The 27834-nt window shown below is 52.3% G+C and overlaps 2 protein-coding genes across 7 annotated transcripts in view; both read right to left on the bottom strand.

Moving 5' to 3' along the window:
- Positions 1 to 421: 421 nt before the first annotated feature.
- Positions 422 to 12782, bottom strand: Shkbp1 (SH3KBP1 binding protein 1). 3 transcript variants are annotated; one of them, XM_003462004.5, is made up of 18 exons: positions 12645 to 12782; positions 12363 to 12416; positions 12196 to 12241; positions 12020 to 12093; positions 11563 to 11621; positions 11152 to 11232; positions 9797 to 9958; positions 9610 to 9700; positions 9330 to 9520; positions 8563 to 8678; positions 7645 to 7732; positions 7421 to 7537; positions 5269 to 5439; positions 3261 to 3416; positions 2834 to 2930; positions 1286 to 1464; positions 934 to 1048; positions 422 to 831 (listed from the first exon to the last, which is right to left on the bottom strand). In XM_003462004.5, exons 1-18 carry the CDS (start codon positions 12728 to 12730, stop codon positions 600 to 602), a joined length of 2115 nt encoding a protein of 704 aa, XP_003462052.1. In that variant the 5' UTR covers positions 12731 to 12782; the 3' UTR covers positions 422 to 599. The 3 variants fall into 3 exon arrangements, with proteins under 3 accessions (XP_003462052.1, XP_013014753.1, XP_063108848.1); XM_013159299.3 differs by having other exon boundaries at positions 934 to 1045; XM_063252778.1 differs by lacking the exons at positions 11152 to 11232; positions 11563 to 11621 and having other exon boundaries at positions 12645 to 12773.
- Positions 12783 to 13108: 326 nt separating this feature from the next.
- Positions 13109 to 27834, bottom strand: part of Sptbn4 (spectrin beta, non-erythrocytic 4) — a 74541-nt gene continuing 59815 nt past the window's right edge. For 3 of the 4 annotated variants that reach the window (XM_063252770.1, XM_063252772.1, XM_063252773.1), the window contains 14 exons: positions 25622 to 25900; positions 25401 to 25531; positions 24380 to 24584; positions 23628 to 24008; positions 22228 to 22472; positions 20907 to 21045; positions 20732 to 20816; positions 20208 to 20404; positions 18991 to 19607; positions 17720 to 17792; positions 16757 to 17049; positions 15470 to 15643; positions 15286 to 15328; positions 13109 to 14123 (listed from right to left, as the gene is read on the bottom strand). In XM_063252770.1, coding sequence (XP_063108840.1) covers positions 13965 to 14123; positions 15286 to 15328; positions 15470 to 15643; positions 16757 to 17049; positions 17720 to 17792; positions 18991 to 19607; positions 20208 to 20404; positions 20732 to 20816; positions 20907 to 21045; positions 22228 to 22472; positions 23628 to 24008; positions 24380 to 24584; positions 25401 to 25531; positions 25622 to 25900 — 3021 coding nt within the window. In that variant the 3' untranslated portion in view covers positions 13109 to 13964. Of the gene's footprint in view, positions 14124 to 15285; positions 15329 to 15469; positions 15644 to 16756; positions 17050 to 17719; positions 17793 to 18990; positions 19608 to 20207; positions 20405 to 20731; positions 20817 to 20906; positions 21046 to 22227; positions 22473 to 23627; positions 24009 to 24379; positions 24585 to 25400; positions 25532 to 25621; positions 25901 to 27834 lie in introns of those variants that run through there. The other variant, XM_063252771.1, reaches the window with a different exon arrangement.

Here is a 27834-nt window from a genome sequence, read left to right as displayed (position 1 = left end):
ATGGGACAGTGAGTGCCCTCATCACATTAACCACAGTGGTGGATTCAGGAGTGATAACCTGATCCAGTTAAGCCGATGAGAATCCTGTAATGATGCTCACTACAGGGTGGGGAAAGGAGATGGAGACAGAGACAGAGGCAGAGACAGACTGCTAAGGAGCTTTTAGGAGTCCTGATGCACAGTGGGGAAAACCTGACTGAAGATGCATCTGAAAAGAAAGCAAGAGGTAAAAAACACATACCGAGTGAATGACTGAACCCTGGATCCAATCATACCTGAAGCCACCCTGTGAGCCTATTCCTTCCTTTAATTAAACCCAGAGAGGCAGATAAATCTATAGCCAGGAACCTGGTGGGACTCTACATCTTCTCTAGCCCTTCCCTGGGAATCCCTAACGTCACTAAGAATGTAAACAAGGTAATGGCAGTGAGAGTTTTATTGGGGAGGCTGGCTTTGGCTTCCGGAAAAGAGGGAGGATGGGGACCTAGTAACAATGACCACTCTAAGGAGGCCCTGGCCCTGAACCCAGGACTTCAACAAGAAGGAGGCACGTGAGTGCCCCAGAACTGGAGTATCCTAAGGCACCACGGAATCTATGTTCAAAAGGAAGTTTCATTGAGCTTCTTCTTAGGAGGCATGAGAGGTGCCCCAAGACCTGTGGAGGGCCGAGGGGCTGGAGCTGGTGGTCTTCGGGGCTCGGGTGTGCTCCGAGCCCGCTCCTGGCAGCGCTCCACAAAACTGCCTCCCCCACGGCGCCGGGCCTCCACTTGTGGGGGGCTGGGGCTCCCACGGTGGCCGGATAGGGAGGTGCTGCTGGAGGCTGAGTGGAGACTGAAGGGGTGGGGAGGTCAGTGCTAGGCAGCATGGGGAGCCCTCCTTCCCCCAAAGCCACTTCCCTTCCAGGCACAGACTGGGAAGCAGGGCTGCAGCTACCTGGTGAGGGAGGCCTGGGGTGAGGGGCTGGGGAGAGAGCTCCGAGAGGAAGCCAGGGGGGCCAGCTCACACTGCTCCAGCTGTTTCATCAGCTCCTCCTCCGTCAGGCCACCTGCTAAGGGGTAAGAAAGCAGGGTCAGGCCAAGACAGTGATGATGGGTCAAGGGACCATAGTCCAACACCCAGGGTTGGAAAAAGCAAAGAGCAGCTGGGAAGGTAGGACAAGGAGGGGTTGGAGGCCTGGAAAAGGGGTCAGAAGGCAAGGGATTGGGAGGAGAGATAAGGCCGAAGGTGAGGATTTGGGTTTTGTGAGGGGCTGCATCTGGGGCAGGGAGAGGGTGGCCAGGAGTACCTGGGGCCTGGCCAAGGCCATCCATGGCAGTGGTCAGGTCCCACATGGCCAGTCTACCGTTGGCCTGGCCGGTGAGCAGGTAGCGCCGCGGCCTTGAGCCCAGCCGCCGAGAGCCCTCACATTCCAGCACCGTGAAGGCAGTCGTGGGCGAGCCGTCCACTGAGCGCACGGAGCACACGCTGCAGGGGGACAGCATGAGAGACTCGTCCCGCCTGTGCCAGGGCCCCACTTGGTCCCCCTTGTCTCCACCCCCTTCTTGGATCACAGTCACAACCACTGCAGCTTCGGCCTACGGTACTCGGGATTAAAGCCAGGGCCTTCACCTTGAGCTACATCCCCAGCCCTTTGAGACAAGGCCGTGCTGGTCACTTCAGTTTTCCAGGCTGGGTGCCAGCTTCCATTCCACATGGCTTAGCCTCTCAGGCCTCTGGGATTCCAGGTTTACGCTGCCACACCAGGCTCAGCTTCAGTGTTTGCTCCTCCCATGAGCTCCCCAATCCTACTCTTCTCTTCATCAGCAGCAGCCCCAGACCTCCACAGCCCCTCACCACCACCATGATGGCTGGTGGACCTGTGGGTGCCTCGCTTGCCTGTTCCTTCAGGTCTTAGCCAGGGGCTCCCTCCACCTCCATCAGCTGGCTGGCATCTCTCCCGTGACTGCCTCCTCCCCAGGTCCCCGGCCTCCTGTCCAACTCCTTCTCGTCCCCTCACACTGGCTCTGCCTTCTGGGTGCACTTGGGGCAAGGCCTGGGCCTCTCATCATGGCTGCCACAGCCTTGCTCATCTTCAGCTCCAGGGGCCATGCACGCCCAGCCTGTGACCCTGTGTGGCCCTTCCTAGTCTTTCTAAATGCTGAAGCCTCCCTTCCTTCTGCTCATTCCTTCTGAGCCTCCAGGTCCTGACTCAGAATCTTCTGTTCAAGACAATCTTTCCAGCTGTGGCACGCTTGCCACCACAGCACTCAGGAGGCTGAGGCAGGAGGATTGCAAGTTTGAACCCAGTCTGGGAAACTCAGTGACTAAGCGAGACACCATCTTAGAATAAAGAATAAGAGGGCTGGTGATGCAGCTCAGTGCAAAGGCCCTGGGCTAACTCAGGAAAAAAGGAAGGAAAGGAGGGAGGGAGGGAAGAAGGAAGGATGGAAGGGAAAAATCAAGAAGGAAAGACAGACACACCTAGCTCTCAGGCCTCTGCCCAGACCTGACAAGCAGCATCTAGGCTGCCACAGCTCCCTCTGCTCATCTGGCCTGACCTCTGCGCTCTCCACCCGGCCACTGACTTCCCTCTTGCACATGGCCATCCTGCCCCAACTGCACTGGGCTGCCTGTCCTGTGTCCAGCACCGACACTGCGGTCTCTCCAGTGTCAATCTTCCCATACCTGTCATACCTTTGAGCCCTACAGCCCCCAAACTCACCAGGCCTCCCCAGCATCTGCTCCTTCAGAGCTCTTTGGCTGAGACCTATCCCCCCACTTCTGGCCTCTGTGACCCAGGTGGAACCTTGCCTGCCCTCTGACCACCCTCCCAGTTAGGCAGGACAGTCCTCACCGCTGGCCAGTGGAAGACAGTCGCACGAAGAGCTGGCTGGCACTTGGCACCACCTTCTGAACAAACACTTGCTGGTCATCCCGCTCGCCGTAGGGGCCTGGCCAGGGAGGGGAAGGGGCAGGGCTGGCTGGGGTCCTTCCCCAGTGCCGAAGCCCTCCCACACGCAGGTCCCAACCACAGGTGCTGCAGCTAGAGTTGCAAGGTCAGTGGGTTCAGGCCCACAGGGGACCAGGTGCTAGTCCATGGAGGAGAGGCACTGGGCCAGGGGGTGCTCAGCAGTCAGTGGAGGTGGCAGTGTGCATGGGATTGGCCAGGAGCAAAGAGGCCAATGGGTTGGTCAGCGAGTGACAGGGTGGCAGTCTCCAGGGCCTTCTGGGCCCATGGGGTCAGGCAGGGCAGGGGAGAAGGGGCCAGGGGTGACGGGCACCAATGTCATTGCCAGCACTGCAGCCGCCATGGCCATCCGCCGACTCCAGCGCCAGGATCTTGAAGGAAGCAAGTGGGGTAGAGCCCGGCTGGGTGGAAATCATGCCCCGGAAGCGAGTCACAGACCATGTCCGCACATGGTTGTTATCAGCACAAACTGAGGACACAGAGACACAGGGAGATCAGATCAGGCCTGCTCTGGCCACGAGCCTATCAGACCTTCCCGGGCCCCAGCAGACCCCTTTCCGAGCCATCAGGTTCCAGTCCCCACCATTCTTCCCTTGCAGAGAATTCTTTCTCCCTCAGGATTCCAAATGGTCAGAAATGCTGTCAAGTGGCCTCAGAGCTGAACTCGCACTGTCCACTGTCCACTGCTCACCCTGAGGCCCCTCTTGTCTCTTACCTGGACTATTGCAGCAGCCACCCCCTGCTCCTGTCCTGGCCCATGGTCTGAGTCTACACTCACAGAGAGACCTGGGAACACTTGAGCCAGCCAGAGCCACCCCCCAGCTTCTGCCCCACAGCCTCTGTCCTCACCCTGCGGCAGGTGCAGGAGCCTCCTGCTCTTCCTCAGATACACCAACACCCTCGCCTCTGAGCCTCTGCAGTGCCTGTTTCCTCTGCCCAAATGCTCTCTGCCAATCTGCGCTGCTCTTTCCTTCATTTCTGTTCAAAGGTTTTTCCTCAGACAGAGCTCCCCTGAACCACCCCTCTGTGAAGACCCAGGGATTCTTAGGAAAGAAATGTGAAAGCTATCAGAATCAAAATGGTACTGCTTACACCAACCCTAACAACAAAGTAATAAACAAGGAAAATCAAGAGATAATAAAGGAAAGCTTTTTGTGGTGGTTGTTTTGGCACTGAGGACTGAATTCTGGGTCTTCACACTTACCTACATCCTCAGGCCCTTTTTGGTCTTTTTGAGACAGGGTTTCACTATGCAGTTCAGATTAGCCTTGAACTCACTTTATAGTCCTGGCTGGCCTCAAACTCCCAGAAATCCTCCTGCCTCAGCTGTCTCAGCCTCTAGAGAGCTTAGGTCAGGTATGTGCCACCACATCCAGCCTCTCAGCTCTTTTTAAAGGGTATGGTGGTGCACACCTGTAATCCTAGCACTTGGGAAGCTGAGGCAAGAGTTCAGGGCCAGCCTGGACTACGTTAACTAGACATTGAGACTCTGCCTCAAAAAAAAAAAAAAAAAATCTACACACACAAAACAAAAATAAGAGAAGGTGACCTCAATTCTGTTATCTCTCCTGCCTCAGCCTCCCAGGGTGCTGGGATTATAGGAGTGCACCACTGCATGACAGCTAAAGGAAAGGTTCATAACTGTCTGACAGAAGGTCTCCCAAAGGACAGAGCCAGAACCCCACTTGCACAAAGGCCAGTGTGACTTTACACAACTACCCCAACCTTCTGTTGTTATTAACCATTGTGGGCATGGCGTTTGGTTTTAGAACATCTGGTGTAATCTTTGTCTTTCAAAACTTCCTCTTGCCTCAGACTTGCTGAATAGGACCATAGTTGACTATAGCAACATCTGCTGTTTCCAAATAAGTGGCAATATTGTTTGGAATGCGGGCATGGGCATGGTGGAGCACAGCCACACTGGTAACCCCAGCACTCAGGAGGCTGAGGTAGGAGCACTGTGAGTTCAAGGCCATCCTGGGCTACAAAAGTGAATTCACGGCAGCCTGAACTACGTGGTGAGACCTGGTCTCAAAAAAAAAAAAGCCGAAAAATAAAAACAAAACAAAACATTAGCTCTGCCAGGGCAGGGACTTGGTTTGTCACGTGCATCCCTCTATGCCCTGTGTCTGGCACACAGTAGGTGCTAAATAAAGGCTTGTTCACTCAATGAGTTCTTCACTTGACGCCCTGCAAATTCGCCCTCCCTGGTTTGCTCCCATTCTGCAGCAACCCTCCTCAGGCCAGCTTCCTCCCTATACAATGTCCCTCCCCGGTGACCTCATTCTCCCTGGTGAGCTGCATCCTTCAGGGAGACCCACCTGAGATGAGGTGCTTCTCTGACAGCATGATCTTGATGATGGGGCTACGGTGTACAGTGAAGGTCTGGAAGAGCTGGGGCCCCGAGCACACTGTCTCAGGGTGCTGCACAATGACCCGCACGGCCCCGGAGCTGGTGCCGTAAGCGATCTCATTCCAGTTCCCACTGTCACCTGGTGAGGGGTGGAGGATGAAAACAGGGCCTGTGTAACAACGGAGGGACAGAATCCAGAGCAGAGAGAAAGAGACAGACAGTGCAGAGGCAGAGCCAGAGAGCTGGCGGAGATGATGAGGACATGTGCTGGGGCCACAAGGAAAAACGCACAGAGCAGAGATGAGCCGGAGCCAGAAAGTAAGAGAGGCACTGAGCTGATTACAGAAGGAAGAGATACAGGAAAAACAATCCCAGACAGGCAAGGAACTGAATGACAGAGACAGAGACAGAGACTGCACAGATGCAAGTAGAGTCAGGAAGAGACGCATAAACAGAGAGCAAGAAAAGGGAATGCAACCCAGGTGTCTTAGAGATTCCCGGCCCTGGCCAACTTTCCACTTTGCAAGTCTCAGAGACTTAATGGGCCATTTTAAGGAATGTGGGGAGGTAAAATATGGTTTCAATTTTTTGTGTGTGTGCTGAGGATTGAATGCAGGGCCTTTCCACTGAGCTACATCATAGTCTAACTACTTATTTATTTAATGGTACCAGGGATCAAACACGAGCTCGTCCTTGCCAGGCAGGTACTGTACCACTGAGTTATATACCTGACCCACCTATTTATTTCTTTATTCACTTAATTATTTACATATATGTGTGTGTAAATAACTGGAGAAAAAGGCAGTAACTAAAAATTTGTAAATATACAAATAATTAAAATATGTAAATATATAAAATGTATGTAAATAACTATATATGTGTGTATGTGTATATATATATATATATATATATATATATATATATTTTTTTTTTTTTTTTTTTTTTAATGGGAGTTGAATTCAGGACCTTGCACTTGCCAGGCAGGCACTGTGCAGCTGAGCTATGTCCCTGGCCCTACTTACTTACCTTTTTATTTAATGGTACTGGGAACTGAAACCAGGGTCACACTGTGCTACCCCCCTAACCCCTTTAATTTTCTGAGATAGGATCTTATTAAGTTGACCAGGCTGATAGTACGCTTGTGCCACCAATTCTAGCAACTTTCAATGCATTTTGTAGCAGTTACAGGTGATGGGTTAGGGTTCTACATAGTGACACAGACAGGAAGTAAATTTAGAGCAGGAGGGAGAAGAGGACAACTGAGCCATATATATCAGGCTTTTTTTTTTAATACCAGGAGTTTTTTTGTTTGTGAGACAGGGTCTCCCTACATAGTTCAGGCTGGGTTCAAACTCACAGCAATTCTCGCCTCAGCCTTCTGCGTACTGTTTTTATTTATTTTTGGTACTGGGAATCGAACTCACGACCCTGAGCTTGCCAGGCAGATGCCTGTGCCACTGAGCTGTATCCAAGGCCCAACTGTGCACTTTAATGTGGTAAGTCTCACTGGTAAGCGATGGAATGTTTGCTTGGCACTTTACAAGGCCCTCAAAAAGCAATAAAAAAAGGCAAATTTTATGATACATGAATTGAATCTCAAAATCAAAAGTTAACGTATTCTTCTACATTTACCATCAGGAAAACAAGCACAAAAAAAGCAAAAAATCCTAAATAAAAATTCATATTTCTTCATTAGAAAACATATCTTTCTGGGCACCATGGTGCATGTCTATAATACCAGCAGTCAGGAGGCTGAAGCAGGAGGATTGCTGCAAGTTTGAGGCCAGCCTGGGCTATATAAGTGAGTTCAGGGCTATCCTGAACTATTGTTTAAAAAACAAAGGAACAAACAACAATAAGAAAACCATGTGTCTTCTTGGTTTTATGAGCATGTATCTTGCCTTGACCACAGAGATGAGAAATACATTGACACATTTTGCCCCTGAAGTGGCCACTCTCACTCTAGCACCAAAAACAGTGCTCAATAAATATTTGTTGAATGACTAAACTAGAGGTGAATCTGTCCTTCCTCTTGTGACATGCCACACATGCAAGGACAACTATAGGCTGGGGCTAGAGAGGCCAGTGATGGCCAAGGCAGGCACTGTGTCAGAGCTTACTGGTCTTGGGGGTGAGGTAGACACTGAGGGCGGTGACTCCATCCTCTGCTGGGTCCCGGTAGAGCTCACTGACCAGGAGGTCATTGTCCTTCATCCGAAGAGGGAACTTCTGCACATCTTGGGGGTGGGGGAGAAATGGTTTGTTCGAGGTGCCTGGCCTGCCCCTCCCCTGTAGCGAGGTGGTTCTGTCCAAGCTGCCCTTCCATCTGCAGGCCACTGCTCACCCACATAGTAGATGGAGCCATTGCTGCATCCCAGGAGGAGGAAGGAGCCGGCTGCGTCGTAGCTGGTGATGGGCTGCACCTCCTGGACCTGGGCAGCACAGGAAGGCAGTGATAAAGAGGCCCCCCCCACCCCACCTCTGCATCCTGGTTGCTCCTCCCAGCAAGCCAGGCCCCAGCTGCACCTCTCCCAGCAGCACCAGCTGTACCTGTCCTCATCTCCCTGTGCCTCCCCTTTGTGTCTCCTGCTCTGTCTCTTGAGCATCTCTTGGTCTCCCCCTCCTCCACTTGTGACTTAAATTAAGTTCCTGCAGCTTCCCTTCATTCATTTATCTACTCGTCATTCAGTGCCTTCTTTCTGACTTTGTGATTCTATTTGTCTATTTTTTCCTCCTTCCATCTTCTGTTTGTTTTTCTTATTGTCTGCCTCTCTCCCAAACACATGTTTATAGGAGAAAAACAATAGGGTTGGGGCTGGGGATTTAGCTCAGCGGCATAAGCGCCTGCCTTGCAAGCAGGTAGTTGTGAGTTCGATCCCCGGTACCGATAAAAGGGAAAAAGACAAAAAACAAAACAAAACACAATAGGGTTTTGTTTGTTTGTTTTTTAACATTTTGGATATGGCCCAGGTTGTGGAGGGTAACAGATGTCTGAACTTCTCTCTGTGCTCCTGCCTCCTACAAGGTCTATTTCCCACACCCCACACCTGGGGCCCAGGGAATCCTCTCCCCTCCCTTTAAGACCTGTCCATTCATAGGTCAGCTCCATGGCTCCTCCTCTAGGAAGCTCCTCCCCACCCCCCACTGCTAGCTCTGGGACACTGTTAGGTTCTCTGACTCTCTCCAGGTGTGGAGGGACTGAAAGACCCTCCACCAAATCTGCAGTGTGTGAGAAGGGGGTAGTGAGGCCTAGAGCACGGACCTGCCAGTGCTTGGTGACAGCATTCCACACTCCAATGCGCCCAGTGTGGCTCGTGGCAATGAGCTGGTTCCCCACGAAGAACAAAGCCTCCACAGGTACCCCTAGATGGAAGACTCCTGCAGGGGCCAGAAGGGCTCAGTCAGGACTCTGCTTCAGCATGAGGACAGTGGCAGCAGGAACTCCAAGGGCCAGAGGACTCAGTTGGGCCGTGAAATCCTCAGAAGACTGAGGATTCCAGCAGGAATTACAGCTATTTTTAGACAGGAGAGGAATTCTGAAGAGTGAGGAATCTAACATGGTAAGATTTCCAACAAAGAAAAACCCTCTGCTGACAGGGACTCTGATGAGAAACAGAGTCTAACAGGTCCTGGCAAGGGGGAATGTGGAGGCCTGATAGGGCAGGGAATTCTCAGTGGGAGAGAACTGGTCATAAGCAGCTCTTCCCAACAAGCAAAAGAATTCCGACAGACACGAGGCATTCTGATGGGGCCGTAATATCAAATGGAGAAGAGAATTCTTACAGCTTTGGGAATTTTATACAGTAACTTGGGGTTTTTTTGTTTGGTTGGTTTTTGTGAGATAAGGTCTTATTACATAGTTCAGGCCACTCATGAACTCACTATGTGACCTCAAACTGTCTCCTGTCTCAGCCTCTTGAGTGCTGCCACCATAGGGGTGTGTCACTGTCCCTGGCTTTGGGATAGGGTATTTTAACAAGCCACAGAATTCTAAGGGCAGAGAGTTCTGAAAAAGACCCAGGGCCATACCTATCTCAGAGCCACCACCTTCTGGCTGCAGAGCCCACAACAGGATCTCACTGCCAGTGGCTGCAGCTACCATCTTGTCATGCTCGCCCAAAGCCCCACCAGGTACCCGGGCTGTAAGAGCCAGGCGTTCAATGGGCCAGTCCAGGCGGGGGCTGGAAAACACCAGCTGCCAGTCAGAGGGCTCCTTCAGTCTGTAGGATGGAGGGACACCATCAGCCTTCACTTCAAGCCCTTTCCAGGCCCAGGACTCAGGCCCCCCACCTCCCCACTCCCTGAGAACCTATAGCAGACAAGGAACTGGGTGTAGGCCACAGCGATCCAGTTGTTGTGTCCACAAACTAGGCGCACCATGCCCGCCTCTTCTGGTTGCCCTTGGGGTGGGGGAAGAGCATGGATTGGAGTAAGGGTCACTGGAGCCCCACACAGGGCCCACGGGTACCCTGACTTCTTAGAAGCCAGAAAGTTACCTGATGGTGAAGGAGGGACTTTCTCGTCCAGAATTCGGCACAGTAGCCCTGCATTGCCCAGGTTAGGGGGCATCGTGTTGCTTCGTCGAACAGTGGCCAGGCGTCCCCCTACCTGCTGGGATCCTGCTAGGCTGTGCCGGTTTCGCCGCTTCGCTGGGAACCCTGGAATCCGGACAGGCAGAGGAGCAATCAGGGCTGTCAGGCTGTAAGCATCTCAACTATGACAGCTGCAAATTTCCCATGTGAAGAGCAGTCAATTGGTAAAGATTTTAGGTGGAGTTGGGACATGGCATTCAGTGACACTGAACCACACAGCAAGTTACTTCTTTTTCAGGTTCTTGAGTCCATCACAGAACAAGGCTGAGTTTGGTGCTGCTGTGAAGTTAATGCCTCTTTAATATTTACTAATCTCTCCTAGAAAACGGAAGCTTGTACCCTTGGCAGGCACGAGTCTCTAACTAGGGTCTAATAATAACACTGATATTTGGGTTTTATTTTCATGTCTCATTTGCATTTATGGCATAGATGTAATGGTATATGCTTCTATTTAAGTTTTTTTTCCCCTCCAGTCTGGGGATTGAACCCAGGGCCTCTGCACAGCCCTTGTTTTTTATTCTGGGACAGGATCTCATTAAGTCACTAATTGCTCAGGCTAAGCTTGAACTTGTGATCCTCCTGTCTCAGTCTCCCAACTGTGTGCACTGCAGATGATTTTTAAGATGGGATAAACTAAAAAAAGTAATAGTACAGCCCTTTATGTTTGGCAAATTTCATGTAAGCAGTAGATAATGATGGGAGCTAGGGAAATAAAGTCACAATCCACAAAGTCCTGAGGACCATAGTTCCTAGTAACCTCTAAGGGTTATTTTCCATAGTAGTCTGATCCAAGGTGTCATGGGAATTATAGTAAATAACTTGCCATTAATACTAGTCTCCTCAGGGCTGGGGATTTAGCTCAGCGGCATAAGTGCCTGCCTTGAAAGTAGGCAGTCGTGAGTTCGATCCCTGGTACCGATAAAAATGAAAAAGACAAAAAAAAAAAAAAAAAAAAAAGAAAAATACTAGTCTTCTCTAAGCAAAGAACCCCATTTCTTCCAAAGCTTCTCACAAGAAAATTAAACTGGACTACAACTCCCACGGGGCTCTAGCTTAAGCATCCGAGCTCCAAGAAGGAGCTGGTCCACGGTCTTATGGAAAATGCTGTTTCCTACTTCCTTTCCAAGTATCAGCCTCAGTTCAGGGTACAGTTTCCCCTGTCTCAGGGCTCATAGCACTGGTACCCAAGGGCTGCAGCCTTATAGGAAATATAGTTTTCAGCCCATCCCTTTCCCTCTCTGTTCATTGGGAGTGCACACCTGGTGGGGGCAGGTAACCACTGAAGAGGACGTTACCACAAGAAGATCGATCTAGGTCCTCCAGCAGCTGCAGGCGACGAACTGCAATGGAAGGATTCAAACCTGGGACTTAGGGGAAGCTAAGACAGAGCTTTTCCCCCCACTCCATCTCCACAAAATATCACCACTTCCCTCACAGTGGGGCAAATCCAGTACTCTTAGTTCTAACCAATCCCCTTTCAGGAGTGGGGGGGGGGCAGGAAGCACTTGGAAGGTTCAGTAGAGGGCTGGTTTTCTTCCCAGTGAGAAGGATGTTAACTGCTCCCCTCTGTCTGTCTGTCTGTCTGTCTGTCTCTCTCTCTCTCTCTCTCTCTCACACACACACACACACACACACACACACACACACACACACACACACGAACGACTTACCCAGTGGAGTGAGTCCATAGAACTGGGCTTCATGAAGGAGGCTGGAAACATGGACACCCCTGAATAGAAGGACTCATTAGGGGCCAGGGTCTGGGGCTAGGAGAGGGCAGATAATTCTAGGGAAGAATTTTTAGAACTGTTCACGAATATTGAAGGGTTGCTACTTTTGAAAGTATAAGGTTCTAACAAGCAATGATATGAAGTTAAAATGTGTGTGTGGTGTGTGAATTCTAAGGACAAATAAATGTTTTTTTGGTACCAGGAATAGTCCTGAATGGTACTCAGGACTTTACGCCTGCCAGACAGGTGCTTGTGCCACTGAGCTCTAGTCCCAACCCTACGCACAAATAATTTAACATCATCAAGATTCTGAATAATTCTATTAGAATGAACCTTAAGTGGATACTCTCAGGGAGGATAGATGGTGAGGGACTCTTCCTCCTTTATCCATACCAACCTGGGGTCCAACTCTTTGGTGCGTAGGAAGTTGAGGATGGGGGCGAAGATGGTGGGGTCCCTGTCGATAAATATCTGCAGGAGAGAGCAGGCAGAGGATAGGACAAAGAAAGGGAGTGAGTGGAGGGTTTGTCCCTGCGGCTAACGGCCACCCCATTCAGTTCTTGCCCTACTCACTGCTCCAGTCTCATCTTTCAGAGTTGAGATGCGTCCGCTCAGCAGACTAGAAAAGGGGAAACAGCTGGGGTCATGGGCCTCGCCAGGAGGTGAGTAGGTAGTGGAAATTAGGCTTTCCCATGCCTTCTGCTGCCACCCCCACTCCCCAAACGCGCTTTCCCGATCACCTAGAGAAGAAGGAGTCTGGGATCCAGGTGAGAGTCTGGCGAGAGGTACTGAATCTGGGTGGGAACAGTAAATGAATGGAAAAAACGATGGACAGAGAAACGCTGCCCCATCCCTCAAGATCCAGGGTATTTGGTCCCCGCCTCCTGCGTCTTTCCAGGCTCCACACTTCCATCTGGGGGCGGAGCAGCCCTTGATGGACAGAGACTTCCCCAGGAGAGGCGGGTACTCCCACTCCGCTCCCCGCCCTTCAATGCAGAGGCTGAGGAACCTCTCCCACTCACCTTTTACCTCCCACGTTCAAATGAATCACTTCCCCGGGAGAACTCCGACCCGGAATCCCCTCGGCTATAGTTGCAGCCGCAGCCATGGCCCCTAGGCGAGCCGGCCAGCCGGCCAGCACCCACTTCCGGGTGTGCGCTCAGACCCGCCCCTATGGTTTGTTCATTGGGCCGGAGACTCCAGAAGCCGCCGATAATTGGACAGAGTACTCGCTCATCACATTAAATTCTCCACCTCCTTAAAGGAAGCCGCCTTTTCAGACCAAGACCGCGCGGACCTGGCAGCTTCTTCTGGCAAGTTGAATTATTTCCCTGTCCGTCGAGAGGTCCCATTTTAGGTAGGGCTCTCAGGTGATTCGTGGAAATCAGTGTACATCCTAAGGTACACCTAGACGTTCTCCGAAGCTACCGATCCCCTTTAGCCCGTCCCGCAAGCGCAGCCCATGAAACGCTAAAAAATCAGTGTAGACCGTCAAAGCCAAAGGGTTTATTATAGGTACATACAGTGTGCGCCCCACACTCCCGGGCCCCAGCGACTTCTAAAGGCGGCCTTGGGGACTGTCCACGACCCGCTTCCTCCACTCCCCCGGAAGGTGCTCCAACAAGAAGCATGCAGGGGTGCAAGGGAGGGCTTCCCCTCACCCCTCCCCTCATGAAGTAGTATTTACAATTGGAGGGGGAAGGAGAGAGGAAGACAGTTCTGAGGTTTGACGCCCCTCCCATTAAAAGCCTTCGCGGATGCGGGTCAGGGAAAGGGGAAGTCTACCTTTTTCAAAAATAAACTAAGTCAGGAAGTGCAGAGGTTAGGACTCCTCACTCCCCACTCGAGACAAGAGAACAAGGCAGCATTGGAAGTGAGGTAAAGGTGGGAAGGAAGTGTCCCCTTGCCACCCCCTAGCACCCTGGATGGTCCAGGGGACCTCACCAGCGCCCCCGTGCCCATCCTTAGGGCGGAAAGGAGGCCAGGAATTGTTGCCTCCACCACCCCAGCTTCTTGGGACAGGATCTGCGGATGTAGCAAGAGGCTTGGCTCAACTGGCCCCCTGCCCGCTCCCACCAAGCTCAATTATTGCATAAAAATAATGGAGCCCCAGCACCTGGGGTGGAGGTGGTGAGTGGGAAGAGGCCGAGATATGGCTATAGGGGCAACAATCTCCCCACCGCTTCCTGGGGTGCAGGAGAAGTCCCCTCCTTTCCACTGCCCGTCATGTTGAGTCCGCAGTGTAGAACAAGGGGCTCTGCCCCTTGCAGAAGAGAAAGTGTCTTTGTGCCCACAGTGCAGAGAAAAGGGGCAGGGAGACTCGCCAGACCCTGGGCTTCCTGTCACTTCCTGCGTCCACTGGCCCTGCGCTCCCCTTCCTCACGCTTGGGGTTGCCTTCATCTGTGGATGAGGTGGTGGGTAGTGTCTGTCCCCAGCGGGCAATCTCTGTATGTTCTGCCACCGAGGCAGCCACTGCCTCCAGCCAACCGTTCATCTCCTCCTGGAAAAAGAAAGGGCATGGAGTCTGTGTTTACAAGAGAACTGGATAGATGAGTGATGAATGTGGAGTCAGACTGCTCTCTGTGAACTTGAGTTTCCTCCTCTATCAAGGTGACAGTGATAGAGGGTACAAGCAGTCATATAGCACTTACAATGTGCCAGCCTCTGTTCTAAGCACTTTTTGTGATTCATTCACTCAAACCTATACAATAGGATCATACGTAAGTCCCCCATACCGATAGATAAATAACATGGGTGAATACCTATGGAGCACTGACATTTACCAGGTCCTATTCTCTACATATACCAATCTGAATGCCTACTACTGGGGAGGATGGATGTGAGTTCAAGGCCAGCCTGAGCTACAAAGTGAATTCAAGGCCAGCCTCAACTACATAGTGACAGCCTATCTCAGAAAGACACAAAACAAAGAAACTTTTTTCTGAGGTGCTGGAGATCAAACTCAGGCCTTCACATTGAGCTACATCTATACCCCTGATTTTTAAATTTTGAGACAGAATCTCCTTAAGTCACTAAACTGCCCAGGTTGGGGTTTGAACTTGCAATTCTCTGTCTCAGCCCCAGAGTGCTGGAATTATAGGCATGAGCCACCATCCCTGGCTTCCATTTTATAGATAAGTATAAGGAAGCAGAAAGAGAATAAGGCTTTCTTAGCCTCTTATGAGGGCTGAGATAACCAGTGTTACTTATTACTCTCAATTCCTGTTCAAGCCACCTCCATCTCTTTTCTCTGGCCTCAGTGCCCTATCCTGAGACCCATTCACATTCCTACTTGCCCCACTTCTTCCCACAGACTTCCTGAGTCCAACCCAGTGCTCTTCCTTTGGGTTCCTGCCCTGGTTGCCTCCAGGGCTCCCCACCTCCATTCTTGCCAGCCCCATCCCATCTGCCCTGTACCCAGTAGCCAGAGTAATATTTATTACAGTACACTTAAACCAGCTTGGAGCCCATGGCTCCCTTGTCCCCTTAGGACAAAACCCAAATTCCTCCCAAGGCCTATCACACCCTGAGAAATCTAGGCCTTGGGAATTTTCTGGGACTTATTTAGACTCTGCTATAGCCCAACCACTCTAGGCCAAGGAGCCAGCCACCCAGCCAGGTCATTTTGAGGTCCACAGGGACATGGATGGAACACATCTCACCTCATCTTTAGCTTGGAGCAAAAACTCGCTGCCATCCTGGGTCCTACAAAAGGGAACACAAAATTAGAGGAATCCCAAGGCGTCTAGCTCCCACCCCACCAAATGTTTTCCAAGGCAGCCAGGGTCCTACTGAAGCCAGGAAACTGGGCTTTGGATTCCTCCCTCCCGCCCATCAGGGGCTCACTGGAGCTTGAAGACATGCTTCTTCTTCTTGTAGTCACTAGCCACCTCGCTTGTGGCCTTGTGCAAGCTGAGCAGGGGCTCCCCGCCGTGCGTGCCCCCCGATGCTGGGCCTTTGGCATCCTTGTAGAAGCCCAGCTCCCCTTTGCTGAGCACACAGTACAGACTCACCCACGACCTGGGGTGAGGAGACAAGGCTCAAGGCAGAACTGCAGCACTGTTTGGTACTCCTTGACATCCACAGTCTAAGTGTGCTTCTGCATGCAACCTCTTGTGGAACTCTGCCCTAACTTACTATGCCACAGGCCAAGGAGCTCTTCCTAGTGGATGGTCGTCAGCTGAGAGGAACGTCTAAAGCTTCCAGTCCTAAGTTCTTTGCCCAGGTTGGCCCTTGCTGGGCCTGCCTTTCTTTATCTTCTCCCATACTGAGTTCCTAAAGACTTTAACTGTTTCTTCCATAAACTTTTGTTCCACTGGATCCTTTCCATTCCTTTACCCCCTCATTCCCCTGCCTTTCACTGAGTTCCTTCAAGGAAGATCTGTCTGGAATGAGGAATTTCTGTCTCCCCATCTAGCTAAACGCCCAAATCAAGAGAAAGTCCCACAGGAACAAAATACAGTACGTCTTCATTTCCACCCTGGCCAAGGACAAGGAAGGAAGACACCATCTACACCCATCAGTAAAGCCCGCACCTGCCCCGCCCAGTGTCTCGAATTTAGGCCTCACTCCACTCGCAGAAGAGTGCTATCCTTCTTGGTCCCAACTGTCTCCAGTTAGACAGAAACGTCCTGGTCAACCAGAAGCTCCAAAAATAAAAAAAACTCCAGCTGGAACCTGATCTGGACAACTTTTAGGGACCCCAACCCCTACTCCATCCACTCAGCTCTCAGAATTTGGGCTTCACCCCTTTTCCCCATCTTTCCCCAATTTGAAACTTCAAAGGTAGCCCCCTTAATTATTGGTGGTCATCTCCTGGCTCCACATGCCATTGAAACCCTCTAGACTCGACTCTACCCACGGCTTGCTCTTTAGCTACAGTCAGCTTCGGAGTTAGTCGCTAGGTTACTGGGTCTTCCTTCTCTACCTCAATATCTCAGTCCTGTCTCCACCCAAGGTCGGTCCGCTGAGCCATTGGACACATTAACATTAGGCTACCCCCCCCCAAATCCCACCCTTTCCTGTGCGGGTTGGAAGTACTAACGTTGAGCCCCACCCCCCTGGCCCGCTTATTCACTCATTGGGCACCCAGAGTTTGGTCCCCGCCTTCCAAAGCCCCGCCCACACGCTCACCGGTTGGATGACTTGCGGTTAGCGTCGAGCTCGCGCTTGCGCAGCAGGAAGCCCTCGTGCTGCACTGTATGAGTGGGCGGTGGCGGAGGCGCGGGGGCGGAGCCGCCCTGGGCGGGGGCGGAGCGCGAGCGCCGACTTACCCCGCCCTCACCACCCTCTCTTGGCCGGGGCCGCCGGCGGGGTTTGGGTCGGTCCCGCGCCCGCGGCCGATCCGGCCGTGGTGTCCGCTCGGGCGGCTCAAACCCATTGGGCAGACGGCCAGGGGGAAGCTCACGAGGCTGAGGCAGCGACGGCTGTGTGAGGGAGGGGGAAGAGGGATACTGTCCGTGGGAGGGCGTGGGGACCATCTATCTGCGGGGACAAACAGATTTGGGGTCCCACTGGTCTGCAAGGTCATGTCTTGGAGGTAAGGATGGGAGGAGCTCAAGGCCCTTGGGAGAGAATCTGCCAGGACTCGGTTTGGAATCCTCCGAGGTGGAAGGAAAGGGCTAGATCTATGGGCGGGTGGGGGGGGGGGTGCAAGGAATTCCCGTAGGAGGAAGCTAGGGTTGGCTCCAGTATGTACTTGGCTATCTGCGTGGAAATTTGCGACCCCACTGGGCTAGAGACATGGGAGCCCAGGAAACATGCAGGAAGAGTTTAAGAATCTATGTATATGTGTGGGTGGGAGTCTCAGGTCGTTGCCCCCCCCCTTTTTTTTTTGTCTTTTTGAGACAGGGTCTCACTATGCAGTTCAGGCTGGCCTTAGGCTCGCTTTGTAGCCCAGGCTGGTCTCTCGAACTTGCAAGATTCTCCTGCCTCAGCCTCCCAAGTGCTGGGATTACAGACGTGCGCCATCACGCCCGGCTTTTGGCCCCATCTTGCTAACGGAAAGACAGGGAGTAGACCCAGGGCTAGGCACTGGCTGTTTTCTGACATCCTGACTCCTGCTCTGAGAGGGGTCTCTCGTCTGGCTCAACTTACCACCCCAGCAGGGAGCCCTGGGCCTGCCTCTTTCTCCTGCAGCTGCTCCACAATGTCAGCCAGGGTGGCCTTCCTGGGGCAAGAGGGACAGAAAGATCCAATGGAACTGCAGTGCCTTTTCCAGGGCCCTGCTTGTCTGGATGGAGGAGCCGCCTCCACCTCTAATCTCGAAATGTGACCTCTGTCCATTTCTCCATTGTCTTGTACAGATCAGGCACTTATACTCCTTGGGAGCTCCAGACACTGCTGCTGCTGAATGGAGCACAAAACCTCTCCCAAAGCACTTTTTTTTGCGTGTGTGCTGAGAATAAACCCAGTGTCTTTCCACTGAGTTGCATCCCCAGCCCTTTATGTTTTTTGAGATAAAATCTCACATTATTAAGTCACTAAATTGCCCACTGGGCACAAATTTGCAATCTTCCTGTTTTAGCCTCCCAAATTGCTGGGATTATAAGTATAACCCAACACACGTGGCTTCTCTCCTATTTTAAGTCTCACGCAGCAAAAATTGAAAGGCGAACTGGCACCTTTGATACACTCAAACACCTGCTCCTTGGGCTCCCAATCCCTGCCGGACTTCCCCCATCCTGGCCCTGTTTTGGGTCTTTACTGTCCGGGGATGTGTGGGTTTCCCCCTCTGGGCTGTGGGCCTCATGAAGGCAGGGCTAGGACTCATTTGGTCACTGCTCTCCCCAGCCCTTGCCAGGCAGCGTGGGCTCTTAACAAGTGTGCATGGAATGGAAAGCTTCAAAAAAACCAAAAAGCCATTGTTTTCCTGTCCTTTCTGGAGACACAGCCAGTTGGACTGATCTGCCCACCAGGCTCTGGTTAACAGCTGGATTCAGAATGCCAGGGGCACTGGTCCTATTTTATCCACACTGTGCTGGAGACAACAGTCTCAACTCCATACTGCCATGGAGAATGTAACAAAGGGTCCACCACCCAATCCCAGAGGTGTGGTTTCCACCAGGAGCCCAGGGGAGAAAACCTATTGCAAAGCAGATAAAATCCCTGATACTTCCTCCGCCCTCAGCCCAGGAAGGAGATTCAATACAGTTCACCTTCACTGGCTGAGAACCTGCACTTGAAGGTGCCCTGCCTTTTCGAAAGGTCAGCAAGCAGGACTGGCCATGTGGAATACTGTCACATCTACTCAATGCCTTGGTTACCACCGCTGGAAAATGGACAGAGCTCTCTGGCACTGTCATTGGGCCCTGCACCTTTCCCTCTAGGAGCACCGGCTGCTCAGCCCCTGCTCCCACCTGCCTTACCCTTTGATCAGTTCTCCTCTGGGCGTCTCCTGCTCACTGGACTCTTGCCGCTCCAACCGCCGCTCCCTCCGCTCTCGACGCCGCTCCATCTGCTCGTAGCGGCCCAGCGTGAGGCTGTGTGCCGCTTCGTGCTCCGCAGACTCCTGGCGCTCTGACCGCCGCCTCCGTGCAGCCTCCTCGGGTTGATCGGCCGACTCTTGGCGCTCCGGCCGCCGTCTGCGGGGCAGCTCCTCCGCGCGATCAGCTGACTCCTGGCGCTCCGGCCGAGGCCTGACCTGCTCCACCACCACAGGTGTCCCAGGGGTCTCCACCGCGTCCTCTGGTGCAGTTGGCGGGGACACCGGCTCGGCCCTGGCCGGGACCTCAGGAAGCCGATCAATGCGCGGCTGCAGGCGCTCGGGCTTGAGCTCTTGGCGCACGTACCCCACCCGGGTCCGCACCTCGGCCGACAGCGTGTCTGAAGCCCGGCGGGCCAGGGGCTCTAAGCCCCTTTCATAGCCCCCTGGCCTCAGCAAGGGCGCCGCCTTAGCTGCCAGTTCCGTGGGGTCACCGAAGAACTTGCGCCCCAGCAGAGGGGTGGGTGGCTGCTTGCTCTGTTCTGCCTTGAGTTTCTCAATCTGGGGACCGAGGGATTTGGGTCAGACTGGGAGGCGGGAGTTGGGGGGTGGGGGGGAGTGGTAAGAGCCACCTAGTCAGGCACTCTGGGTTTCTGCTTCCCTGCTCAATTTACTGGTTCCTTGAAGTGTTTTAAAGTTGCCTGTTGTTCAAACCCCTGCCCTACTGCACGTCCTACCAAGAGCTGAATTGCTACTAACATTTATTGCTTTTTAAAAATGGGTTAAATATTTTAAAAAGGGGCTAAGTCATCGCTTTCTGTGGGGACCGTCTGCTCCCTCCCTCCTCCTTCCTAGTGTTCTCCCACCCCAGACAAAAAATTTTTTTTTTTAATCTCTTCATCTCATTCTTCAAGGCTCATCTGGAACTCCCTGAATCTCACCCTCCTGTGCCTCCCCCATTGCAGTCCCCATCCCTCTGTTCTTCCCTAGCATATTCCCGACCTCTTTGGGACCATCACTGAGACAGATCTATCTGCGCTGCTAGCCCAGGCTAGGTGCATGTGAGCACCGAGTCCAGGCGTGCCTGGCTCATACAGTGTTGGGCGGGGGGGGGGGGGGGGTGTGCTGTGGGACGCCAGGAGCAGGATCAGGGATGCTGACCGTTGTCAAGCGCCTCAGGGAGCTGAACCTCTCTTCCCAGGCTGCAGCTGCTTTTCGGAAGGCCTCGTGTCGCCTGATAAGCTGCTCCACTTCATCCACGCTGCTGCCCAGCTCCCGGCTCTGCAGGAGTGGCTCCTGGGCTGTCAGCCAGGCATCAGCCACCACAGCCTCCTGGGCAAACTGGTGCACCTCCAGCACTGGGGAGGAACACAAGTCAGGGACCCAGGAGCACCTGCGGGCCCTACCTGTCTTCTCTAGCCTTCTGTACCCCTCTAGCTTCCCCTGTCCCAGCCCTGACCATTCTAAGCCCTGCAGGAGTCACAGTATCTGGGACTATTTCCGAAGGTACCAGTTTCTCAACAAGCTGTCTTCGGTATGGATTCGAGGGCAAGGCAGCCCCCTGCCCACCCCTCTTAGGCCCTTGTGTTTGTTTTTGAGGGTGGTGTGAAAAACATGCTCATGTCATCCTTCAGGCTGGAACATGTCCCTGGGTCCCTGAGCCGTGCATCTAAGCCCACACTCACTCTGCTGCAGCCACTCCCAATGGCGGTCCCACTTGTCCGACACTTCTTCCTTCCTGGTCGCCAGCTTGTCCAGCTGTGCCTGGATCTGGGTGTGGTAGGTAAGTGAGAGGAGCATAAGGGACAGCTCCCACCCTATGCACTTAGTGGGAAGAGGGATCCCCCGTGCTCCTCCCACCTCATCAGCCATGGCGCTCTTGTTGAGCAGCAGAGAGCGTCCCAGCTCCTGGCAGGCAGTCAGCTCAGGTAACCTTGCCTCCAGCTCGGTCTTCAGGCCCTGGTGGTAGTTCATGAGCACCTCCACTGATGACACGTCCCTGAGGGGGTGTAGGCAGCCATCTGAGCCACAGGCAGCACTGTTGCCCCCCTCCCCCACCATGTGCATGGCTCCCATGAGCCTAGTTACTGGAGGCTGAGGTTCCACAGCATCTCAGGACATCTGCCTCCTGAGGCCAAGTTTTAAGGGCCCAAGGGTCTTTACTAATTCATCAATTGCAGTATACCCAATTTCACCCTTTTGTTCTAAGTTAGAATCCTCCCAGGAGTCCAAGGCCCAATGTTCTAACTGCTATACCTCTAGCCAGGGATTCTAATCTCAAAAGTCTGTGTTGTTGGGGCTGGGGATTTAACTCAGCGGCCTAAGCGCCTGCCTTGCAAGCAGGCAGTCATGAGTTTAATCCCTGGAACCGATAAAAATGAAAAAGACGAAAAAAAAAAGAAAAAGTCTGTGTTGTAGACACCTGTAGCCATTGAGATGGTTTGAATGGACATGTTTTTTATTTTTTTTTCCTGCACTTTCTGTTTAATGGACATGTTTTTTAAATGTCATGTGCACACCAGCCTGTGAAAATTTAGTGTACAAGACACTGTAAAATATATTAATAATTTATGTTTTCTTTTTCTTCTTTCTTTTGGTTTTTTGAGACAGAATCTTAGTATGTAGTTCAGGCTGGTTTTAAACTCACTGTGTAGCCAAGTTTGGCTTCAAACATTGAGTGATCCTTCTGCTTCAGCCTCCTGAGTGCTGGGATTACAGACATGTCCTACCACACCCAGCAATAATTTCAATATTGACATGATGAAATCAGGATATCTTGGTTATGTTGGGTTAAATAAAAGATGTTACTAGAATTCATTTTCACTTGCTTCTTTTTAATGTGGTTATAATAAAATTTAAAAATATATATTAGCTCACATTTTTGGTTTAAATTATATAACTATTAGACAGTGCTGGACTAAACTATATGACCAAGACAAATTCCATGGGATGCTGCAAGCACTTGGGAAGGACAGAAGGCAGGAAGTTGCCCCATGTCTGAGCCCCAGTGTCTGGCCTAAAAGAGGTCTTAACACATAGAAGCATCTAGAACAGTGCCACACGCACAGAGCTGCTGCATTGGGATGGCTATTGTGTGGTCTCATATGGGAAGGGTGAGCCAGAGGTAGCTGGGGGAGGCTGCCAGAGGTTGCTAGGGAGTCTGAAGTGGGATGGGAAGCACCTGGGCTTGTCAGCTGCCCCAATCTGGCCTGCGATGCCATCCATCCAGGAGAGCAGATCTCGGGCCTGGCTGTGGAAGCGCAGGGCGTCGGCCGTGGAGCTAACGTGCAGGCGGGCGTCCTCACAGGCTGACAGCAGCTCCTTCCAGCCCTGCAGCACCTCCTGCTCCCGGCTGGCAATGGCCTCAGCGTGCTCACCCGCATACACGGTCCGCAGCTGGGCCGCCCCCTCCTGCAGCTGCCGGACCTGAGGGGCATGGCAGATCGGGCCCTGCCCTCCACCAGGCCCAAGCTCCACCCCTCCCCCCATCTGCTTGCTGAATGCAGACCGGCAAGACAGAAGGAGCCCACCCTACCATCCAGCTTCCCCCATATTCACTGCCTGATTTCTCTTGGACTTCCTGCTTTCTGCCTTCTTGTAGATGCACTACGGCATTTCTCTCCTGTCTACTCTCTGATTCTTCTTTTTTTAATGTTCACTTTCAGTACTGAGGATTAAACCTAGGGCCTTGAGCATGCTGTGGGGTGGGGGTGGTGCTTGGTCACTGAACTATATCCCCAGCCCTTTTTGTTTTCTTTACAGACAAGGTCTTGTTATGTTGCCCAGATTGGCCTTGAAATTGTGATTCTCCTGCCTCAGCCTCCCAAGTAGCTGGAATTACAGGCACATGCCATTGTACCTGTCTGCCTTGTTCTGCTGCTCACATGCTGCTTATCCTTTGGGTTCAATCATCTGATTTCTTTCAGAGTGACTCTTTCCATTCCTATCAGATCTACTTACTTGCTATCAGTCTTTCAGCCTGATTCCTAAGTCACCTGTGTGATTTATAAAAATAATCGTTCAAATTCCACTTCCCACTGCTCCTTGTAATGCAGTTCCCCTGTCCTGCTGCCTGAGCTCTATCAGGCTCACAGCTTCATTTCTACCCAATTTCTCAGACCTCCCTCCCATTCCTGACAGACCCTCTACCTAATTTCTGTTAGCTGTGTGGCCTTTTCCAGTCAATCCAGCCCCATCAAATTTCTGTAATTTCTATCAGAGCTGTGCTGTCTAATTTCTGTCTAACTCACGCCAAATTCCCCTTAGCCCCCTTGCATTTCCATTTAGATCCTCCATCTGGATTTACGGTGCTGGAGTCTTCCATCCATTTGGACCCACTGCCCAATCTCTATTGGAAACTTCACATAACTGCTATCAGGCCTGCTGCCCTGCTGTTTTCTGTCACTACCTGATTTCTGTGCAAACAATCAGCCCGTTTTTCTATCTGCCCCATTACCCAATTTCTTCTTGTACGGGCTGCTTTTCTGTCCCACTGCCTAATTTCAACCTACTGCCAACTTGACTTCTGACTGCTCTGAAGCCCAGGCCCGCCCTGGAGCCTTCTGGCTGCCAATGCCCAACCTGGGACACGAGGAGCTGCAGATCGTGCTCAAAGGCTCGCAGGGTACGCTGCATGGAGCTGGCGCTGGGTCTCGGCTCAGGTGGAGCAGTCAGGCGGGGCAGCCTCCTCCGCTTCTCCTCGATCTGTCCTTGAAGCTCCCGGGCATCGCTGAAGAACTTATGCAGCTCCCGAGAGGCAGCCAGCAGCTGGGCCCTTGTGCCCATGAGCTCCAGCAGTTCGGCCCATGCCTCATTCAGCCCATCCTTCCACTCGGCCATGGTGGCCGCTGCTGTATGGCCACACTCAATCAGCTCATCCACCATCTGGTTCACGGCTGCCAGCCGCTCACGCCCTGCTGTGCCCGTCTCGCTGGCGAACTCTGAGAATTTCTCCTGCAACACCTGCCACCAGGATGGGAGGCACCACACGATGGGCAAAGGCATTGCCTACGCCGGCGCCCTCCAATCCGGTGGCAAATATAAATCATAATAACAATGAGCTCACATGCTTAAAAATAGCATAGTATCTAAAAATGAACATTTATTCTAACAATAACAGATACAATGATGAAATGCTATGATCCAGTATTCATAACCAATACTGCTAGGCCCTGTGTATAATACCCATGGTTCTAAATGACTTAGGTTATATTAACTTGTTTGCCTCACAATAGAGCCAAGAAGTGATATATTATCCCTATTCTACTGAGGCCCAGGGAACCTTAGCCCAAACACTGGGTATTGGTATCACTGTTATTCCTAAAGGTGCTCACCGAGACGTGCTCAAAGTCCTGGCCCAGCTCAGGTGAGCCGGCCACCACCTCCTTCTCTGCAATCCAGTGCTCCAGCTCATCCACCTGACGGCTGAGCTGGTACAGCCAGTACTGCTGCTCCAGGCTCACCCTGCGTTCCTCACCCAGCTCCTTGAGCGCCACATACAGACGATCCACCTGCGACTGCCGTCGGCTGATCTGCTCGCTGATGGGGAAAGGAGGCGCAGGAAGAACCCCCTGAGACTTCTGGGGCTTCACTGCAGCCCCCAGACCCTTCCCCTCCCAAGGCAGGAACCTGTTTGCCCTGAATTTTTAGGCAAGGCCGTGACCCCTCAGACTTCCTTTGGCAGAACTGTCCTCTAAGTCTTGCAGTCACTTAGCCCGGTACTTGGGTCTCAGCACCCATGGGACAGCTCTGCATCCATAGCATGAGTTCTGCCAGGCTCACCTGGTTTCTTCCAGTTTTTGTTTTCCACCTATTTTCTAGCTTTCATCCCTTTCCCTTCACATCTAGTAACCTGGTTGGGGAAGGGGGCTCCCACCTTCATTGAGCAGTGGATCTGTCCCACCTCCAGACCCCTCAGCCCCTGCAGACCCCTGTGCACCCTCTCAGACCCTAGCCTAGTGCTACACCTCCCGGAGGGCTGGATTGGGAGGACATCACCCATCATCTCACGACGTACCACGAGGACTCAGGCCCTGCTCCCATACCAGATCTCAGCACTTTCCTATCCTCTCAAACACCACGCAGACACTGGGTAGGAAAAGGATCTTTGCCTGTCCTGACCATTCCTGTCTCACACAATCCTAGACAACCCCTCTTCCTTTTCACCCTATGAGGCCCCGCGCAACACTCAAATTCCAATGCCCTAGGCATCTTCATTCCTCTCCAACACGCAGCACTGAGTGTACCCCCACCTCAAAGTTCAATTCCCATGCATTGCCCGAGTTCCAAGAGCGGTGCTCAGATCCAGCCGGACCCTTCCCTAAGGACTGGCCCCGCCCACCTGGCCCCGCCCACCTGTCCGGGTGCCCCATCTCCAACAGCGCCCGGCACTGGCGCGACAGCTGCGCGATGCTCTCCTCATAGTTCTCGACGCCCTGCTCCAACTGCAGGTGCTTTTTGAGCAGCTGCAGAGTGCTCTGTTCATCCTGGGGACACAGGGCGCCCGCGATGAGGCGGCAGTGGCCGGACCCCGTCTCCAACGCCCCCAGGACCCCGGACCCCCAGCTCGGGCGCACCTTGCCCTTGTCCTCACTCATCATGAGCAGCTCCTGCTCGCCCAGCCACGCCTCCACCTCCGCCACGTCGAAGTAGTACTGCTCCACCTGGAAGGCGGCGTCCAGCGACTGCTGCCGCCGCTCAGCCGCCTCCCGGAGTCCGGCCCAGGCACTCTGCAGCTGCTCCAGGCCGCGTCGCACTGCCTCCGCCTCCGGGCTGCGCAGCGAAGCCAGCGCCCCCGCGCGCTCCAGCACCTCCTCTAGGCGCGGCCCGTGCGCCTGGATCTCGCGCCGCAGGCCCTGGGGAGGGAGAGTAGGAGGACTGAGAGGAGATAGGTGATCACAGACCCCTGCCCCTGGCACAGCCTGTGGAGCTCGGAACAAATATCCTCACCACGTGGTAGGTACTGTGCAAGTACTTCCCCATCACTCACTCCTGCCCCCCACATCTACTGACAGAGGTATCTGGCCCAAGTACAAAGAGCTAGCAAAGGGGGACAGGACTTGGACTCAGGAAGCTGACTCCAATTGTTTGGAGATAACACACAGGAGTCAATGGCTGGGATACAGGCTCCTTAGGAACTACAGTAGTTGACTCCTGCAAGGTTGTGAGCTGTGAATTGGTGACTCCAACCCCACAGAACGTACTGAGAAGCAAACAGAGCCCATCCTGACCATGCACAGACCTTGTTCTTTTCCTTGGCATATTCCAAAACAATATAGAATAGCAACTATTTATACAGCATTCCCTTAGACTTGGTATTGTAAGTCCCTTAGACACAGTTTGACGTGTAGGGGAAGGTGTGTCTAGATTGTATACCGCTTTTAATAGGACAATGATTATCTGCAGGTGTTTGGTGTCTGCGGGGTGGGAGGCTAGGAACCAGGGATCCTAAGCGATGACTGTCAAGTATGCAAATCACATATTTACACATGCATATCCTGGTGTCCTCAGGTCAAGATGCAGGAACACTCCTGTGTCCCTGAAGGATCCTGCAACCAGATCATTACTTAATTGAGGACCTTATATAACTTCTCATGTGCTTCAGTTTCCTTAATCAGTAAATGAAAGTTATACCTGGGAACACTTCCTGACTTCCTGAGTGCCTGTTCCCTGCCTGTTGCCTCAGTAAAAAAGGGCTTTACACAATGTGGACAAAGCTATCCCTCAGTCCAACCCCTAGAGAGACAGACCACATTATATTGTTATTTTGCAGATCAGGAAACTGAGGTGCAGAGAGGGCGAGGAACTTACTAAGATCAGGTGCCTGGTGGCGGCCTGCAGATACCTAAAATCTTGGAGTAGTTAGAACTAGGCCTGTCTCAGCCAGGCACGTTGGCACCTGCTTGTAATCCTAGCAACTTGGGAGGCTGAGGCAGGCCTGGAAATCTGAACCATGCTCAAGACCCTGAGTTCAATATCCAGTACTCCTTAAAAAGTGAGGGTAATACCTACCTAATAGAGTTATCAGTGGGATTATATAATCAACACAACTCCTAGAACAGTGTTTAAGTATATGATGAGTCTTTAATCAATACATTATTAATAATCAATATTTTTCAAATAATATATTAGTATTATTCCTCTTTCATGAGTCTTTGGTGAAAGAATTCCTTTAACCCAAGGATTCCTCTACTATAGAGTCTGAGAATCATTGCTCAAGACCAACTCTCTGCTTATTTGGATGTGGTAACTGAAGCCCAAGGAGAACAGAGATCCAGAGATTTTAGGGGCTCAAATGTCCCCTCTCCCACCTCGCCTGGCCTAGAGGTGAGGACCTGCTCACTGATCTTTTTCTCCCTAAAAGTGTTTTTGTGTGTTAGTCTTAGGACCCTGATTGTCCTCTGGGGAACCCCTACCTCTGTCTCAGAGCAGATAATTGTGTTCCCAAGGACTCCAGCAGCAGGTCCCAAGGGAGGCCCCTTCCTCTGACCAGGCTAAGAATCGTCCAAATCCTCGGCCATTATGATTAGTTCAGGACCAAGATTGTGACTCAAGTCAGTCCCTAAGGACTATCCCTGGGACTGTTGCCAAAATCTTTGAGAGGGAGACATGCTCTTTGGCTTTGCTGGCAGGATGTAAATCTGAATCCGCTGGAGAATAAATCTAACAGACACCCACCAAGAGATTCACGGCAATATCTATAGCATCTGAATGTATCTATCTGCTCTCTGTAGTCTTTTCAGTTAAAAGAGCCATTGGATTCTTTGCTTGGTTTTAAGCACTTTAACCA

This window comes from Cavia porcellus, unplaced genomic scaffold (assembly GCF_034190915.1).
Source record: "Cavia porcellus strain 051 isolate PalLab524CR breed Dunkin Hartley unplaced genomic scaffold, mCavPor4.1 scaffold_7, whole genome shotgun sequence".
Lineage (NCBI taxonomy): Eukaryota > Metazoa > Chordata > Mammalia > Rodentia > Caviidae > Cavia > Cavia porcellus.
The sequence above is the reverse complement of the archived record's forward strand: the minus strand, read 5'-3'. Positions and strand labels throughout refer to the sequence as shown.

Bases quoted from the DNA above. Each gene is read 5' to 3' on its own strand.
- Shkbp1 (XM_003462004.5), bottom strand. From the start codon at position 12,730: ATGGCTGCGGCTGCAACTATAGCCGAGGGGATTCCGGGTCGGAGTTCT. The intron at 1,465-2,833 runs GTGAGGACTGTC...GTCCCCCTGCAG, and splicing joins CTGTCTTCCACTGGCCAGCG to CGTGTGCTCCGTGCGCTCAG. The intron at 1,049-1,285 runs GTACTCCTGGCC...CTTACCCCTTAG, and splicing joins TGGCCTTGGCCAGGCCCCAG to CAGGTGGCCTGACGGAGGAG.